The sequence below is a fragment of the Anomaloglossus baeobatrachus genome, chromosome 4 (genome assembly GCF_048569485.1).
Source record: "Anomaloglossus baeobatrachus isolate aAnoBae1 chromosome 4, aAnoBae1.hap1, whole genome shotgun sequence".
Lineage (NCBI taxonomy): Eukaryota > Metazoa > Chordata > Amphibia > Anura > Aromobatidae > Anomaloglossus > Anomaloglossus baeobatrachus.
In genome coordinates this window covers 432,010,983-432,031,127 of record NC_134356.1, presented here as the reverse complement: position 1 = coordinate 432,031,127, position 20,145 = coordinate 432,010,983, and the positions used below count along the sequence as shown (strand labels likewise).

Sequence of the window (20,145 nt, the reverse complement as noted above, 5' to 3'; positions counted from 1 at the left end):
ATTGTTTGTCTGTGTGGTGTCTTTTTTTAACCCTTTATTGGAGATTCTTAATGGCCGGGTCAAACTTGCAGCTGCAGAACTACAAGGCTCAGCATACTCCATCCAGGACTGTATGTAGGAGTTTTTTGCCCCCCCCAAAAAAAATTACGTGTGCTTTGCCATATTTTTGTATGCTATCCAGGTACAGCAGTCACCTATGGGCTGCCCCCAACCCCCAGCTGCCTATTTGTACCCGGCTGGGAACCAAAAATATAGGGAAGCAGTTTTTTTTTAATTATTTCATGAATTTCATGAAATAATTTAGAAAAATGACGTGGGCGAAGCCCAATTTTTGTGTCCAGCCAGGCACAACTAGGCAGCTGGGGATTGGACTCCGCAGCGCAGGGTGCCCAAGCTTTCTGGGCACCCCTGATGCGAATTGCAGTCCGCGGCCTCTCCAGAAAATGGCGCTTTCATAAAAGCACCATCTTCTGGCGCTGTATCCAACTCTTCCAGCTGCCCTGGTGACGGGTGGCTCGCTGGGTAATAATGGGGTTAGGGCTAGCTGTATATTATCAACTGGCCCTAAGCCCGAAATTCATGGTGTCATGCCAATATTAGACATGGCCACCATGAATTTCTAGTAAAGTTAAAAAATAACACAACACACAGAAAAATATTTTTATTAGAAATAAAACACAACACAATTAGTGACTCCATCTTTATTGAAATAAAGAACCCCCCTCCGCAGTAATCCTGGGTCAAGGGTACCACGCAGTCCAATCCAGATCCAATATCATCTGATCGGTTTGCTGGAAGGCAAAGCGATCAGATGATGAGTCAGGTTCAAGAGACTGAATCACATGACACAGCAGATGATTGTATAAATGGCTTTTATACAATAAACTGATGCATCAGTGCAAAAAAAAAAAGAACAAACTACACACTTCTGTGCAGACTCCTGTCCGACAGCAGCAGTTGATAGTTTAGCCGGCCGGGCGGTAAAAAAACCGGCCTCACCGCTCGACTTAGTATCAGCTGATGCCGCCAGGTCTGAGAGAGAGAAAAGAGAGAGAAAATAGAGAGAGAAGAGAGAGAGAAGTGAGAAGAAAAAAAGAGAAAGAAAAAGAGAGAAAGAAAAAAAAAGGAGAAAAAGAGAGAAGAGATAAAAAGAGAGTAAAAGAGAGAGAAAGAGAGAAAAAGAGAGAAAGAGAGAAAAAGAGAGAAAGAGAGAAAAAGAGAGAAAAGGAGAGAGTACAAGAGAGAAAAAGAGAGCGAAAAAGAGAGAGAGAGAGAAAAAGAGAGAAAAATTGAGAGAAAAAGATTGAAAAAGGGAGAGAGAGAAAAAGAGAGAAAAAGAGGGAGAAAGAGAGAGAAATTAAAAGAGAAAAAGAGAAAGAGAAAGAGAGAGAGAGAAAGAGAGAGAGAAAGAGAGAGAAAAAGAGAGAAAGAGAAAGAGAAAAATAGAAAAAGAGAGAGAAAAGAGAGAGAAGGAAAGAGAGAAAGAGATAAAGAGAGAAAAAGACAGAGAGAAAGAGAGAGAAAGAGAGAGAGAAAGAAAGAGAGAAAAAGAGAAAGAGAGAGAAAAAGAGAGAAAAAGAGAGAGAAATTAAAAGAAAGAGAAAAAGAGACAGAGAAAGAGAAAAAGAGACAGAGAAAGAGAAAAAGAGAAAGAGAGAGAAAGAGAGAGAGAGAAAGAAAGAGAAAAATAGAAAAAGAGAGAAAAAAAGAGCTCAGGGGTGGTTTGGGCTTAGCCCCACTTTTAAGGTCTCTTAAGAGTTGATCCAGCGCTTTGAGAAACTGATATGTGTTAGTTGAAGCTTCAGAATCCAATGCTTGATACAGTTTTCGGGAAACTGTTGTGGACAGAAGGGTGATTCCAAATGTATTAATGATCTTATTGCCAGGATATTGAGAAACCACATCTGGATTAGAGTAGGACCAATACCAAGCCTGTCCCCCGATAAGAAGACCTCCTCCTTCAGCCACAAACTGCTGAATTTCTTGTCCATCTCTGATACAAGTAAAATATATCTTTGTACCGTGTTGTATAAATACGTGACTCTTCAGATTTTGTGTTATACCATGCCTGATGAAGAGACCTGAGTAGTCTCGAAAGCTTGCAATTATTACCATCTTTTCAGTTAGCCATTAAAAGGTATCAACCACTGAGGACTCTCTGTTCTTTTAAACAATTTTTTTGTCCATCTCTATCACTGTAAGATGTACAGCAGTACACACTGAGCCCTGGGTCAAAATCAGATACCTCATAAGGTATGCCTTCTTTCTGTAAGATACCAGCAAAGACTTTCAAATCTTTATGAACACCTATCCTTCCGTTTCTACCCATGTCTAACCATGATAAAATGTTCATGGTGAATGTCTTAAATTTAGGATAATCGAACAATGATGCATGTCCCTCAACAACAACACGTCCCCTGCCATAAAAGGCGGCACCAGCAAAGCACCGGTAGTTGTCAGTGATTCCAAGTGGAAATGTCAGAGGTCCATGAAGTAACATTTCTGAAGGAATACTTGCTCCACTGATGTCCAAATTGGTTACACCTTGCAGAAAAATCTTTTGGTCTGCTGAAAAGTCCACCCTATAAAGAGAATCATCACAAAGAACAGCATATTTAACATAGATGCTCGGGACAAGAACATAGTGTTACCCTTATACAAGTCAATAGTGTGACCACACATAGAATACTGGGTACAATTTTGGTCTCCAGAGTATAAATAGAATATAGCTGAACTAAAGCAAGTGCAGAGAAGAGCAACCAAGGGTATTAAAACATTTTTTGAACTGCACTACAAGATAGGTTATTAAACTTTGGGTTGCTCAGTTTGGAAAAACAAAAGCTTAGCAGTGATCTTATGATGGCTCAGTTGGTTTGTGCTGCAGTCTTGCAGCGCTCGCGCCCTGGATTCAAATCCCATCAAGGACAACATCTGCAAGGAGTTTGTATGTTCTCCCTGTGTTTGCGTGGGTTCCTCTAGGTTCTCCGGTTTCCTCCCACACTACAAAAACATACTGATAGAGAATTTAGATTGTGAGCCCCAATGGGAACAGTGTTGCCAATGTATGTAAAGCGCTATGGAATTAATAGCACTACATAAAAAGAGACAGAGAAAGAGAAAAATAGAAAAAGAGGGAGAGAAGGGGAGAGAGAGAGGAGAGAGCGATGCAGCCTCATTCCGTGAACTGCTCCGATTTTAGAGGTGTGTCCCGCAGCTCACAGCTGATGTCCGGCTCCTCCCCTCAGTGAATAATTAAATTAAATTATATTTATAAATAAATAATAATTATAATTTAAAAATAAATTAAATTAAATTCTTTACTGGGACACAAACTCATGAAGTAATTCTCCTTAGGCAGCAGCTCTACCCATTGAGCCACTGTCTTTAATGAAAGAGCATAGGAAGAGCTGGTAATCCTGACCTCTGCAACGTTATTGCAGAGAGAGATCACACGCAGGCACTACCTGAGCGAAGTCTCCGGTGACAGCGCGACTCATCTCAGTTGCTACGTAGATCTGACACAGAGTGCTTGTGTGCTACGGCGCTCCCTGTCAGCTTCATGTAGCGGAGCTGAAAGCGTTGTGTGGATTACTTCGGACCTGGATTGTTGTTTGGGGATTAATAAAGAGGTAGATGAAGGGTTTTTTATCTTTTATTCCAAATAAAGGATTTTTCGTTGTGTTAATTTACTTTCACTTACAGGTTAATCATGAAAGGTATCTTGGGGAGACGCCTGCCCTGATTAACCTAACCTTATAACTAGAGTTGAGCGCGGTTCGTGGTTCGAGGTTCTCCAGTTCGGGGCTCGAGTGATTTTTGGGGCTGTTCGAGATCGAACTAGAACTCGAGCTTTTTGCAAAAGCTCGATAGTTCTAGATACGTTCGAGAACGGTTCTAGCAGCAAAAAGCAGGGCTTTTTACAGCTACAGTGTGCAGGAGCCATCGCTGGCAGCCTGCCACAAGCTGGTAACCAAGATAAACATCCGGTATCCAAGCAAAGCGCTTGGTTAGTAACCCGATGTTTATCTTAGTTACGTGCAGGAAGCCCACACTTCCCGCTCAGCTCACTCCGCCCCCTCCTGCCCGCAGCATGTACACACGTACACACACACACACACACACACACTCTCACACACGCACCCCCCCCTCCCCCAGCTACAGTGTGCAGGAGCCATCGCTGGCAGCCTGCCACAAGCTGGTAACCAAGATAAACATCGGGTATCCAAGCAAAGCGCTTTGGTTAGTAACCCGATGTTTATCTTAGTTACGTGCAGGAAGCCCACACTTCCCGCTCAGCTTGCTCCGCCCCCTCCTGCCCGCGGCATGTACACATACATATACATACACACACACACACACACACACACACACTCTCACACACGCACCCCCCCTCCCCCCCGCTCGGCTTACCTGCGGTGATGAAGTCCCACCATCTCGACCTCAGCGCTGTCACTGTCCTCCATGGCCGCCGCTTGTCACATCACCTCTCGCTTCCCACCCGAGACGTCACGGACCTCTCGCGATACTTGATGTGAAGGCGCCGGTCATTGACCTCAGTGACAGGGGCTGTCAGTGTGCTGGAGATCAGCGCAGGTAATGTACCTCGCTGACAGCAGCACTTGTCATCCCCTGCAGTGACCTGGGCTGACCCATTGATGTTAGCTCAGGTCACTGCATTGCTCTCCCAGCCAATGGGGAACATCCTGCTCTTCATTGACTGGGACAGTGTGGATCGTCATAGCAACCCCTTGGATTACACCAGACCTGGATTTGTTTTTCATTCTAATAAATTGGTTAAAGAGGGAATGTTTTGGGGAGTGTTTTTTCAAATAAAAATGTGTTTGTCGTCTATTTTTTTTAATTACTGACTGGGTTGGTGATGTCGGGTATCTGATAGACGCCTGACCTCACCAACCCCAGGGCTTGATGCCAGGTGACATTACACATCTGGTATTAACCCCATATATTACCCCGTTTGCCACCGCACCAGGGCGCGGGATGAGCTGGGGCAAAGCACCAGGATTGGCGCATCTAATGGATGCGCCACTTCTGGGGCGGCTGCGGCCTGCTATTTTTAGGCTTGGGAGAGTCCAATAACCATGGACCTCCCTAGTCTGAGAATATCAGGCCCCAGCTGTCTGCTTTACCTTGGCTGGTGATCCAATTTTGGGGGACCCCTACGTGTTTTTTTTTTTTAAATTATTTATTTAATTTAAAATAACAGCGTGGGGTGCCCTCAGTTTTGGATTACCAGCCAAGGTGAGGTTGCCAGCTGTGGTCTGCAGGCTGCAGCCGTCTGCTTTACCCTAGCTGGCTACAAAACTAGGGGGAACCCTACGTCATTTTTTTTTTCATTTTTTTGGCTAAATACAAAGCTAAGCAACCCTTAGTGCCACATGAAAGGCACCAAAGGGTGCTCCACTTTTTCTCCACTTTTTCTCCATTTATTCTCCATTTATTCTCCATTTATTCTCCATTTTTTTCTCCACTTTTTCTCCACTTTTTCTCCACTTTTTCTCCACTTTTTCTCCACTTTTTCTCCACTTTTTCTCCACTTTTTCTCCATTTTTTTCTCCACTTTTTCTCCACTTTTTCTCCACTTTTTCTCCACTTTTTCTCCACTTTTTCCCCACTTTTTCCCCACTTTTTCCCCACTTTTTCCCCACTTATTCTCCACTTATTCTCCACTTTTTCTCCACTTTTTCTCCACTTTTTCTCCACTTTTTCCCCACTTTTTCCCCACTTATTCTCCACTTTTTCTCCACTTTTTCTCCACTTTTTCTCCATTTATTCTCCACTTTTTCTCCATTTTTTTCTCCACTTTTTCTCCACTTTTTCTCCACTTTTTCTCCACTTATTCTCCACTTATTCTCCACTTATTCTCCACTTTTTCTCCACTTATTCTCCACTTATTCTCCACTTTTTCTCCACTTTTTCTCCACTTATTCTCCACTTATTCTCCACTTTTTCTCCACTTTTTCTCCACTTTCTTTTTCGCTCCTAATTGGGAGACCCAGACAGTGGGTGTATAGCTACTGCCTCTGGAGGCCGCACAAAGAACTACACTTAAAAGTGTAAGGCCCCTCCCCTTCTGGCTATACACCCTCCCGTAGGAGTACGGATTCCTCAGTTTTAGCTTTGTGCGCAGGAGGTCAGACACGCACGCATAGCTCCATTGTTTTTAGTCAGCAGCAGCTGCTGACTATGTCGGATGGAAGAAAAGAGGGCCCATACAGGGCTCCCAGCATGCTCCCTTCTCACCCCACTGTATGTCGGAGGTGTTTGTAAGGTTGAGGTACCCATTGAGGGTACGGCGGCAGGAGCCCACATGCTGATTCCTTCCCCATCCCTTTTTACAGGGCTCTGGGTGAAGTGGGATTTACTGGTCTCCAGGCACTGAGACCGTGCTCCATCTACAGCCCCTGGAGAAGATGCTGGATGGAGCGGAGTACATCAGGGACATGGCCCTGCTTCCTCAAGGTACTCTGTGTCCCCGTGCATTTGGCGCTCACACCGCAGCATGCTGGGTGTTGTAGTGCGCCGGGGACATCAGCGCTGCGGCGCTTGTGCCATGGCCTCATTCAGCTTCGCTGAAGCAGGCACACTTCTGGGAATCGGTCGCGCCGGCCGCTGGGACTGCGGCGCGGCTGGCACTTGTGGTGCGCCGGGGACTTCAGCGCGGGCCGCGCTTTTACGGCGGCCGCGCTGATAACTCGAGTCCCCGGCTTTTGCGGCCTGCTTCCGTTCGTTCCCGCCCCCAGACCTGCCAGTCAGGAGAGGGGCGGGACGCTGGTCAGTGCATCAGCGCCGAGGGCTGGAGTCGTTTTTACATACTCCAGCCCTCACAATCGGCACAGAGGGGACACTGTTTCCCGCACTTTTGTTTAGGAACTCCCACGGACCGCCCCTCTCCACAGACGCCGGCAGCCATTCCTGCTGACACGCTGAGCTGCAGAGGGGAGCCGGGGAGACCCAGACAAGGAATTCTGCGCCTCTTACCCGCTATTCAGCGGGCGGTAAGCAGCCCTCAGGGCTCACCCCCTCTTGTGCCAGTAGTATTCTTAGTATTTTGTTTCTACAAATACTTTGTATTGCATAGCGCTGGTCGCCCTTTGGCTATAGACTCTCTCACATTGCAGAGAGCCAGCAGCATGTCGTCCGTAAAACGCAAGGGTGCCAAGGCACAGACATTATATGCTTCCTGCACCGCATGTGGGACTTTTCTACCGGCAGGCTCCACGGACCCCCATTGTGTGCAGTGCTCGGCCCCTGCGGCGCTTGCACAGTCGGGACCTCTGCTGGACGTGACCCAGGGTGTACCACCTGTGAATGCTGTCCAGGTGACAGGAACTGAGTTTGCAGCTTTTGCTGACAGAATGTCTCTCACTATGTCACAAATTCTTGACACATTGCGAGCTAGGCCTGTACTTCAGGCCACGGACACTGTGCAATCATTGCCCCCTGGTCCCCCTCAGCTGAGTTACCTCCAAGCTCCGGGACGGGCACATACACCTCAGGGTGAAGACTCTGACTCGGTCGATGGCCCCGGGCAGCCTAAGCGGGCTCGCTATGACGGGCCTTCACATTCATCTCAATGGTCAGGATCCCAGCGAGATGAATCTATGGGTGATGAGGCGGACGTAACTGATCAGGATTCTGATCCTGGGACCGCTCTCAATCTAGATACACCAGATGGTGACGCCATAGTTAATGATCTTATATTTAACATCAATAAGATGTTAAATATTTCCCCACCAGCTCCTCTTGTAGAGGAGTCAGCTTCGCAGCACGAGAGAATCCATTTCAGATACCCTAAGCGTACATTAAGCACTTTTCTGGACCACGCTGACTTTAGAGACGCAATCCAGAAACCCCACGCTTATCCTGAAAGGCGTTTTTCTAAACGGCTTAAAGATACACGCTATCCTTTTCCCCCTGAGGTGGTCAAGGGTTGGACCCAGTGTCCAAAAGTGGATCCTCCAATTTCCAGGCTTGCAGCTAGATCCTTGGTTGCAGTTGAAGATGGAGCGGCACTTAAAGATGCCACTGACAGGCAGATGGAGCTCTGGCTGAAATCCATCTATGAAGCGATTGGAGCGTCATTAGCGCCATCTTTTGCGGCCGTATGGGCACTCCAAGCTATCTCAGCCGGGCTTGCGCAAGTCGACTCAGTCACACGTGCATTTGCCCCGCAGGTAGCACCATTGACCTCGCAAATGGCGGCATTCGCGTCGTACGCGATTAATGCTGTTCTTGACGCTACAAGCCGCACGGCAGTGGCGTCAGCCAACTCCGTTGTTTTGCGTAGGGCCCTGTGGTTGAGACATTGGAAAGCAGATTCTCATTCCAAGAAGTGCTTAACCAATTTGCCTTTTTCTCGTGACCGATTGTTTGGAGAGCGTTTGGATGAAATCATCAAACACTCCAAGGGTAAGGACTCATCCTTACCGCAACACAGACAAAACAAACCCCAACAGAGGAAGGGTCAGTCTGGTTATCGGTCCTTTCGAGGACCGGGCAGGTCCCAATTCGCCTCGTCAAAAAAGACTCAAAAAGACCAGAGACGCTCAGATTCTTGGAGGTCTCAGTCACGCCCAAAAAGGACAGCCGGAGGAACCGTTGCCAAGACGGCGTCCTCCTGACTTGCAGTCTCCGATTCCCACACCCGCGGTCGGTGGGAGGCTTTCCCACTTTGGCGACATTTGGCTGTCACGCGTCAAAGACCGTTGGGTGAGGGATATTCTGTCTCACGGGTACAGGATAGAGTTCAGTTCTCGTCCGCCAACTCGTTTCTTCAGAACTTCTCCACCACCAGACCGAGCCGATGCTCTGTTGCAGGCGGTGGCCGCTCTAAAGGCGGAAGGAGTGGTGACCTCCGTCCCTCTTCAGGAACAAGGTCACGGTTTTTACTCCAATCTGTTTGTGGTCCCAAAAAAGGACGGATCGTATCGACCCGTCCTGGATCTAAAGTTGCTCAACAGACACGTAAAAGTCAGGAGGTTCCGGATGGAATCCCTACGCTCCGTCATAGCCTCAATGTCTCAAGGAGATTTTCTAGCATCAATAGATATCAAAGATGCGTATCTCCACGTGCCGATTGCACCAGAGCATCAGCGTTTCCTACGCTTCGTCATACACGACGAACACCTGCAGTTCGTAGCGTTACCTTTCGGTCTGGCAACAGCCCCCCGGGTCTTCACCAAAGTCATGGCAGCAGTAGTAGCTGTTCTGCACTCGCAGGGTCACTCGGTCATCCCGTATCTAGACGACCTGCTTATAAAGGCACCCTCTCAAGAGGCATGCCAGCACAGTCTGAAGGTGGCACTAGACACTCTCCAGAGTTTCGGGTGGATTATCAACTTTCCAAAGTCTCATCTAACCCCGACCCAATCTCTGACTTATCTTGGCATGGAGTTTCATACTCTCTCAGCGATAGTGAAGCTTCCACTGGACAAGCAGTGCTCGCTACGGACTGGAGTGCAATCTCTCCTTCAGAGCCAGTCGCACTCACTGAGGCGCCTCATGCATTTCCTAGGAAAGATGGTAGCAGCAATGGAGGCAGTCCCGTTCGCGCAGTTTCATCTGCGCCCTCTACAATGGGACATTCTATGCCAATGGGATGGGAAATCGACGTCCCTCGACAGGACTGTCTCCCTCTCTCAGACTGCCAAGGACTCTCTGCGTTGGTGGCTTCTCCCCACCTCATTGTCACAGGGAAAGTCGTTCCTTCCCCCGTCCTGGGCAGTGGTCACGACGGATGCGAGCCTATCAGGGTGGGGAGCGGTGTTTCTCCACCACAGGGCTCAGGGGACGTGGACTCAGGAAGAGTCCACCCTGCAGATCAATGTTCTGGAAATCAGAGCAATCTATCTTGCCCTGCGAGCCTTCCAACAATGGCTGGAAGGCAAGCAGATTCGGATTCAGTCGGACAATTCCACGGCGGTGGCGTACATCAACCACCAAGGGGGAACACGCAGTCGCCAAGCTTTTCAAGAAGTCCAGCGGATTTTGACGTGGGTGGAAAGCAGAGCGTCCACCATATCCGCAGTTCACATCCCAGGCGTGGAAAACTGGGAAGCAGACTTTCTCAGTCGCCAGGGCATGGACGCAGGAGAATGGTCCCTTCACCCGGACGTGTTTCAGCAGATCTGTTGCCGCTGGGGGACGCCGGACGTCGATCTGATGGCGTCACGGCACAACAACAAGGTCCCAGTTTTCATGGCACGGTCTCACGATCACCGAGCACTGGCGGCAGACGCCTTGGTTCAGGATTGGTCGCAATTCCGACTCCCCTATGTGTTCCCACCTCTAGCATTGTTACCCAGAGTTCTCCGGAAAATCAGGTCCGACTGCCATCGAGCCATACTCGTCGCTCCAGATTGGCCAAGAAGGTCGTGGTACCCGGATCTGTGGCATCTCACGGTAGGCCAACCGTGGACACTACCAGACCGTCCAGATTTGCTGTCTCAAGGGCCGTTTTTCCATCTGAATTCTGCGGCCCTGAACCTGACTGTGTGGCCATTGAGTCCTGGATCCTAGCGGCCTCAGGTTTATCTCATGAAGTTGTTGCCACAATGAGACAGGCTAGAAAACCATCCTCAGCTAAGATCTATCACAGGACGTGGAAGATATTCTTAGCGTGGTGCTTGGCTCAAGGGTTTTCTCCCTGGCCATTTGCATTGCCAATTTTTCTTTCCTTCCTGCAGTCTGGGTTGGAAAAAGGTTTGTCGCTTAGCTCTCTTAAGGGTCAAGTCTCCGCGCTATCCGTATTCTTTCAGAAGCGCTTGGCACGGCTTTATAAAGTACGCACGTTTCTCCAAGGAGTTTGTCATATCGTTCCTCCTTACAGACGGCCATTGGAACCCTGGGATCTGAACAAGGTTCTCATTGCTCTCCAGAAGCCGCCTTTCGAGCCTTTGAAAGAGGTTTCCCTTTCTCGGCTTTCACAAAAGGTAGTTTTTCTTGTGGCGGTCACGTCTCTTCGAAGAGTGTCCGAGCTAGCGGCGTTATCTTGCAAATCTCCCTTCCTGGTGTTTCACCAAGACAAGGTAGTACTGCGTCCAATTCCAGAGTTTTCTCCCAAGGTGGTTTCTTCCTTTCATCTCAATCAGGATATCACTTTGCCATCTTTGTGTCCGCATCCAGTTCACCAATTTGAAAAGGGTTTACATCTGTTGGACCTGGTGAGAGCACTCAGGATTTACATTTCTCGCACGGCGTCTCTACGCCGTTCTGATGCGCTCTTTGTCCTAGTCGCTGGTCAGCATAAGGGATCGCAAGCTTCCAAATCCACCCTGGCGCGGTGGATCAAGGAACCAATTCTTCACACATACCGTTCTGCTGGGCTTCCGATTCCATCTGGACTGAAGGCCCATTCTACCAGAGCCGTGGGTGCGTCCTGGGCATTGCGGCATCAGGCTACGCCTCAGCAAGTGTGCCAGGCGGCTACCTGGTCGAGTCTGCACACGTTTACCAAACACTATCAAGTGCATACGCTTCGGCAGATGCCAGCCTAGGTAGACAGGTCCTTCAGGCGGCGGTGGCCCACCTGTAGGAAGAGGCTGTCTGACAGCCCGTTCATGTGGTATCTTTTTACCCACCCAGGGACTGCTTTTGGACGTCCCACTGTCTGGGTCTCCCAATTAGGAGCGAAAAAGAAGAAGGGAATTTTGTTTACTTACCGTAAATTCCTTTTCTTCTAGCTCCAATTGGGAGACCCAGCACCCGCCCTATTTGTTCTTAGGGTTTCGTTTTTCGGGTGCACATGTTGTTCATGTTGTTTCTTAAGTTCTCCGATCTTGTTATCGGATTGAATTTGTTTTTGAAACTGTTATTGGCTTTCCTCCTTCTTGCTTTGGTACTAAAACTGAGGAATCCGTACTCCTACGGGAGGGTGTATAGCCAGAAGGGGAGGGGCCTTACACTTTTAAGTGTAGTTCTTTGTGCGGCCTCCAGAGGCAGTAGCTATACACCCACTGTCTGGGTCTCCCAATTGGAGCTAGAAGAAAAGGAATTTACGGTAAGTAAACAAAATTCCCTTCTTTTCTCCACTTTTTCTCCATTTATTCTCCACTTTTTCTCCACTTTTTCTCCATTTATTCTCCACTTTTTCTCCATTTATTCTCCATTTATTCTCCATTTTTTTCTCCACTTTTTCTCCACTTTTTCTCCACTTTTTCTCCACTTTTTCTCCACTTTTTCTCCACTTTTTCTCCATTTATTCTCCACTTTTTCTCCATTTATTCTCCACTTTTTCTCCACTTTTTCTCCATTTTTTTCTCCACTTTTTCTCCACTTTTTCTCCACTTTTTCTCCACTTTTTCTCCACTTTTTCTCCACTTTTTCTCCACTTTTTCTCCACTTTTTCTCCACTTTTTCTCCACTTTTTCTCCACTTTTTCTCCACTTTTTCTCCACTTTTTCTCCACTTTTTCTCCACTTTTTCTCCACTTTTTCTCCACTTTTTCTCCACTTTTTCTCCACTTATTCTCCACTTATTCTCCACTTATTCTCCACTTTTTCTCCACTTTTTCCCCACTTTTTCCCCACTTTTTCCCCACTTATTCTCCACTTTTTCCCCACTTTTTCCCCACTTTTTCTCCACTTTTTCTCCACTTTTTCTCCACTTTTTCTCCACTTTTTCTCCACTTTTTCTCCATTTATTCTCCACTTTTTCTCCATTTTTTTCTCCACTTTTTCTCCATTTTTTTCTCCACTTTTTCTCCACTTTTTCTCCACTTTTTCTCCACTTTTTCTCCACTTTTTCTCCACTTTTTCTCCACTTTTTCTCCACTTTTTCTCCACTTTTTCTCCACTTTTTCTCCACTTTTTCTCCGTTCTTTTTCTATGGTCGGTCTACCCATTAGCTCTGCCATGCATACTGTAGCTCTACACCTACTGCACATGTTACTTTATGATTGACATCTCTTTCGTACCAGAGCTGTCTAAGTCTACTCTGACCCCATATTTGTCATTACTATATTGTCCTTGTACTGTATTATGACATTTGTATCATGTGTTTCATTTCTTGCTGTGTTGCAATTTTTTTGCTGCATGCCAATTGTACCTCTACATTGTTCGAGTTTATGTTATTGTTCTCTCACTCTTATGTGATACTGATTATTGTCATTTTTCATGATTACATGCAGATAAGTCCAATCTGACGAAGGCTCAGGCCGAAACGTCAATTGTAACTTGTTTTGGACAAAAACATATATGCTTATGAAAAAAAAATGTTCTTAATACGGACCAATAAAGAGTGATTTTGCATTACTATCCATTGGGACTTACTGACTTAGTCTGGGAGATTTAGAGTGCCGAGGTTACTCACTAATTTTATCTATTATTACCTCTGAGCACCTATATACCAGTGAGCAGAGCTTCCTCTACAGTAGTTCTCCTGATTAGGCATGCCCTTACCTCATGAGCAGGGCATTGCAGCTTTGGTAGCAACCATTACGACATGGACTCTGCTGCTGTGGACCCGGGGAGAGTGAGTGCAGATTCATTGCACCCACACTCCTCACATGAAGGGTCCGCACTCCTAGAAAATGGGGGATACGTTCCCTGAGTGTCTCCCCCCCATATTCTAGACGGTCCAGAGTCGTCGTGGGACCCCTTTATTTTTTTTCTTACAATAAATTGGTGAAAGAGGAAATGTTTTGGGGACTGTTTTTTCAAATAAATTTCTTTTGTCGATTTTTTGTTTTTGTTAGTACTGACAGTTTATGATGTTGGGTATCTAATAGACGCCATGACATCACAAACTGCTGGGCTTGATCTCAGGTGACTTTACAGCTAGTATCAACCCGATTTATTACCCCGTTTGCCACTGCACCAGGGCACGGGATGAGCTGGGGTGAAGCGCCAGGATTGGCGCATCTAGTGGATGCGCCACGTCTGGGGTGCCTGCGGCCTGCTATTTTTAGGCTGTGAAGGCCCAATAACTATGGACCTTCCCACCCTGAGAATACCAGACCACAGCTGTCCGCTTTACCTTGGCTGGTGATCCAATTTGGAGGGGACCCTACTTTTTTTGTGTAATTATTAATATTTATAAAATAATTATAAAAAAGAGCCTGAGGGGACCTCCACATTGGATCCCCAACCACGGTAAAGCTGCCAGCTGTGGTTTTCAGACTACAGCCGTCTGCTTTACCCTAGCTGGCTATCAAAAATGGGGGGACCCAACGTCATTTTTTTTTTAACTATTTTTTAAATAGAAAAAATTAATGGGCTTCCCTGTATTTTGATTGCCAACCAAGGTAACGGCAGGCAGATGGGGGTGGCAACCCATAGCTGTCTGCTTTATCTGCACTGAGAATCAAAAATACCGCGGAGCGCTACGTCATTTTTTTTAAAGATTTATTTTTACAGCACTGTGATGTCCAGCAATCAAAATACAGGGAAGCCCATTTTATTTTTAGTTATTTATATAAATAATTAAAAAAAATAAATATGGGCTCCCGCTGCATTTTTTGTATTGCTAGCTAAGGGTAATCCAAGCAGCTACTGGCTGCTAACCCCCACTGCTTGGTGTTACCTTCACTGGCAATGGAAAATCCAGGGAAGCATTTTTTATTTTTTTTGCCAAAAAACTACAAAAAAAGGACGTGAGCTTCGCCATATTTTTGTATGCTAGCCAGGTATAGCAGGCAGGTGCTGGAAGAGTTGGATACAGCGCCAGAATATGGCGCTTCTATGAAAATGCCATTTTCTGAGGCGGCTGCAGACTGCAATTCGCAGCAGTGGGGCCCAGAAAGCTCAGGCCAACCTGTGCTGCGGATTCCAATCCCCAGCTGCCTAGTTGTACCTGGCTGGACACAAAAATGGGGCGAAGCCTACGTCATTTGTTTTCTAATTATTTCATGAAATTCATGAAATAATAAAAAAAGGGCTTCCCTTTATTTTTGGTTCCCAGCCGGGTACAAATAGGCAACTGGGGGTTGGGGGCAGCCGTACCTGCCTGCTGTACCTGGCTAGCATACAAAAATATGGCGAAGCCCACATAATTTTTTCAGGGGGCAAAAAACTTCTGCATACAGTCCTGGATGGAGTATGCTGAGCCTTGTAGTTCTGCAGCTGCTGTCTGTCTGTATGGAGAAGAGCAGACAGCAGCTGCAGAACTACAAGGCTCAGCATACTCCATCCAGGACTGTATGCAGAATTTTTTTGCCCACCAAAAAAATGATGTGGGCTTCGCCATATTTTTGTATGCTAGCCAGGTATAGCTGGCAGCCACGGGCTGCCTCCAACCCCCAGTTGCCTATTTGTACCCGGCTGGGAACCAAAAATATAGGGAAGCCCGTTTTTTTTAATTATTTCACTTATTTCATGAAATAATTAAAAAACAAATGACGTGGGCTTCGCCCTATTTTTGTGTCCAGCCGGGTACAACTAGGCAGCTGGGGATTGGAATCCGCAGCACAGGTTAGCCTGAGGTTTGTGGGTGCCTCTGCTGCGGATTTCAGTCCGCAGCCGTCCCAGAAAATGGCGCTCTCATAGAAGCGCCATCATCTGGCGCTGTATCCAACTCTTCCAACAGCCCTGGAGCCGGGTGGCTTGTTGGGTAATCATGAGTTAATACTGGCTTTGTTTTACCAGCCAGTATTAAGCCAGAGATTCTTAATGTCAGGCACGTTTGACCCGGCCATTAAGAATCTCCAATAAAGGGTTAAAAAAAAGACACCACACAGAGAAAAAATACTTTAATAGAAATAAATACACAGACACATTAGAGACTCCATCTTTATTACCCCCTGTCAGCCCTCCACGATCCTGCTCTTCTGTCTTCTTTCTTTCTAGTGTAGTAGTAGTGACGATTGTAGTGAGGATGAGATTCACCAGCTCATCACTTGGGGCTGGGGAACCTCCATCCTCACTACAATCCTCACTAGTGTAGTAGTAGTGACGATTGTAGTGAGGAAGGATGAGATTCACCAGCTCATCACTTGGGGCTGGGGAACCTCCATCCTCACTACAATCATCACTAGTGTAGTAGTAGTGACGATTGTAGTGAGGAAGGATGAGATTCACCAGCTCATCACTTGGGGCTGGGGAACCTCCATCCTCACTACAATCATCACTACAATCGGGAAGCAGCGTGCAGCCTTCACTCCGTGAGTGATCACTGCTGGCTGCTAGCGGTAACGCTGACAGACGCGTTACCATAGCAACGGTGCTCTCGGAGCCGCGGTTAGCGGTGACGTCACCGCTAACTGCGTTGCTATGGCAACGGTGATCTCCGTTAATGACCGGTTGTGTCAGCCGGTCCCTAACGGAACGGGGAGTCGACCGTGTGCTAGAGCATGCCGCCGGTACACGGCGATACACATATGTGCACCGTGTACCGGAGAGATGCACTCGCAGGTCCTACATGACGTGTCATAGTCATGTGACCAGTCTGTAGCCAATGAGATAATAGCCACGTGACTGGTCACATGGCTATTTTGACGTCACGATAGGTCCTGCATCTCTGCTGGCAGTGCAGGTCACCAGGAGGATTCAGCGATCATCGGATGGAATAGCGGCAGGAGACAGAGTTCAGAAGGGATCGCGAGGACCGGTAAGTGTTATGGCAATGTTTATTAACTGTTTGTGTACATTTATCATGCATTTTTATGTGTTTGTGATTGCCTCCCATTCTAGCCTATACGTTCGAGTTCGGTTCGTCGCACGTTCGACGAACCGAACTCGAACGGGACCCCCGTTCGGCGAACCGGCCTCGAGCCGAACCGGGACCAGTTCGCTCATCTCTACTTATAACCCCGATTGCCACCGCACCAGGGCAATTTGGGATGAGCCGGGTAGAGCCCTGGGATTGTCGCATCTAATGGATGCGGCAATTCCAGGCGGCTGCTGGCTGATATTGTTCGAGTGGTGGGCTCCCCATAACGTGGTGTTCTCCATCCTGACAATACCAGCCTCCAGCGTGAGGCTTTATCTTGGCTGGTATCAAAATTGGGGGGAACCGCAGGTTATTTTTTTAATTATTTATTTATTTATTTTACTTCTCGATATAGACCCTCCCGCCGGCGGCTGTGATTGGTTGCAGTGAGACAGCTGTCACTTAGCGTAGGGGCGTGTCTGACTGCAACCAATCATAGGCGCCGGTGGGCGTGGAAAGCAGGGAATACCAGATTGAATAATGAGCGGCAGCAATTTTCAAAAGAGGAAAAGCCGCCGGAGCTTTGTGACAGCTGTGCAGCGCCGCGCCCGTAGGAAAGAGAGAGGGATTGTGCTGGGGACGCAGGAAGCATGCAGATAAGCAAACGTGCGCACATAGCCTTACTGTGAAAAGCCACGCTTTTGGTGATCGAACTGCTGAACTTGAAGCAAATCATTCGAGTTTGTCGAACGACTCGAACAGCGCCCAAAATCACTCGAATTTGAAATTGGCGAACGGTTCGAATCGAACATTGCTCAACTCTATTTAAGAGCCACATAGATTCCTAAAAGAGCGTCGCAAGACACATTCATCTGTGAGGAATAGTCACGAGGCACATCTAGCTCATTCCCCTCATAGTAGGAACACCTAGATCACCCATTACCAGTTTACTGATAGCCAAAGCTTTTCCACAGTAGTCACACTAAGGCAGTATGTCAAGAACAGGGGTTCCTACCTTGCCCTAATACAGATCTTCTCTTCTGTGCAGAGTTACTCACAAAATGACCATCTGGAGACCTGCTTTCATAACTGTTTGATAGACCTGCTGCTTATACACCAAATTGGCAGACAGTTGCAAGCCACATATTACAGTCACAAGAGACCTATGTTTATCCCAAGCCACAGGTTAGAGACCCCTGGTATAGACCATTCATGTGTAAGCCCATAGCATTACATCCTTATAACCCATTTGCAACATCCATCATTCATGTACAGGAAATGTCAGGAAAGGGATAACAATGAATGCACATGTTTGGGGGAGGTCAAGTACATATGTACCTACCGAAACTCAAAGTCCTAGCCTGCTCTGTATACAGTAGGTGCAGATTGGGTTTGGTGCTACATGGCATGTAGCACTTTTCTTCTTTAGGTAACCTCACAGTTAGGATAAATTTAAATGAAATTAGTATAGAATATCTTGAAATTAATAGGACAGAGCTGTAATGCCACAAACAACATATAGTCAAAGGTGGAGTGTCGCAATGTTGCAGAAAGAAAACAGCCTTGTTTTTCTAGTACCGCACAATACATTTAAGCCTTACTTTGGCTGTAAAATGTTATGCATATTTTTTTTGTTTTTACGCCTTAACTTCAAAAGATACATTACCATTATTTGTAGCATCAATCTGTACTGTTACGACATCTGTAAATGCACACTGGAAATTACATAATGCTGGGTCATCCAGACAGCCGACTTCAAAGGCCAAGGAAAGGATCAAAGATTCTTTGGAGTTGCTTTTCACTGGTTTCTCTGTACTAACATTAGGTAAATCACATTTGTGTACCAGGTCTGCAAGCTCTTGTTTTATTGATGAAATCAGAGGATTTCCTGGTAACTTCATAAAATTTGCTGCATCGTTTCTGAGCTGCATTAGCCAGGAGCTCAGGGGTGGTTTGGGCTTAGCCCCACTTTTAAGGTCTCTTAAGAGTTGATCCAGCGCTTTGAGAAACTGATATGTGTTAGTTGAAGCTTCAGGATCCAATGCTTGATACAGTTTTCGGGAAACTGTTGTGGACAGAAGGGTGATTCCAAATGTATTAATGATCTTATTGCCAGGATATTGAGAAACCACATCTGGATTAGAGTAGGACCAATACCAAGCCTGTCCCCCGATAAGAAGACCTCCTCCTTCAGCCACAAACTGCTGAATTTCTTGTCCATCTCTATCACTGTAAGATGTACAGCAGTACACACTGAGCCCTGGGTCAAAATCAGATACCTCATAAGGTATGCCTTCTTTCTGTAAGATACCAGCAAAGACTTTCAAATCTTTATGAACACCTATCCTTCCGTTTCTACCCATGTCTAACCATGATAAAATGTTCATGGTGAATGTCTTAAATTTAGGATAATCGAACAATGATGCATGTCCCTCAACAACAACACGTCCCCTGCCATAAAAGGCGGCACCAGCAAAGCACCGGTAGTTGTCAGTGATTCCAAGTGGAAATGTCAGAGGTCCATGAAGTAACATTTCTGAAGGAATACTTGCTCCACTGATGTCCAAATTGGTTACACCTTGCAGAAAAATCTTTTGGTCTGCTGAAAAGTCCACCCTATAAAGAGAATCATCACAAAGAACAGCATATTTAACATAGATGCTCGGGACAAGAACATAGTGTTACCCTTATACAAGTCAATAGTGTGACCACACATAGAATACTGGGTACAATTTTGGTCTCCAGAGTATAAATAGAATATAGCTGAACTAAAGCAAGTGCAGAGAAGAGCAACCAAGGGTATTAAAAAAATTTTTGAACTGCACTACAAGATAGGTTATTAAACTTTGGGTTGCTCAGTTTGGAAAAACAAAAGCTTAGCGGTGATCTTATGATGGCTCAGTTGGTTTGTGATGCAGTCTTGCAGCGCTCGCGCCCTGGATTCAAATCCCATCAAGGACAACATCTGCAAGGAGTTTGTATGTTCTCCCTGTGTTTGCGTGGGTTCCTCTAGGTTCTCCGGTTTCCTCCCACACTACAAAAACATACTGATAGAGAATTTAGATTGTGAGCCCCAATGGGAACAGTGTTGCCAATGTATGTAAAGCGCTATGGAATTAATAGCACTACATAAATGAATAAATATTATTATTATCTTATTACAATGTACATATGTATTAGGGGATAGTAGAGAGCTCTCTCTATTGATCTTTTTACACCTAGGCCAACGGGGACAAAGGGACATCCACTACGCGTAGAAGAAAATAGGTTTAATTATAATCACAGGTGCAGATTCTTTAATGTAAGAGCAGAGAGACTATGGAACTCTCTGCCACAAAATGTGATAATGGTTGATTAATTACTAAAATTTGAGAGGCCTTTATGCCTTTCTTGACAACTAATATTACTGGTTATGTGCACTAGATTCTCTTATTGGGCATTGATCCAGGGAACTAGTCTGATTGCCGTATGTGGAGTCAGGAAGGAATTATTTTACCCCAAATTTTGAGCTTACTGTTTGCCAAATGAGGTTTTTGCTGT

At 46.4% G+C, this 20,145-nt stretch overlaps 1 protein-coding gene across 1 annotated transcript in view; it reads right to left on the bottom strand.

Annotated features, from left to right (window-relative positions):
* LOC142303760 (TRPM8 channel-associated factor homolog) overlaps positions 1–20,145 on the bottom strand; it is a 171,939-nt gene that overhangs the window by 97,034 nt on the left and 54,760 nt on the right. Inside the window, exon 3 of the mRNA XM_075345454.1 lies at positions 18,272–19,221. Coding sequence (XP_075201569.1) covers positions 18,272–19,221 — 950 coding nt within the window. The remainder of the gene's footprint in view (positions 1–18,271; positions 19,222–20,145) is intronic.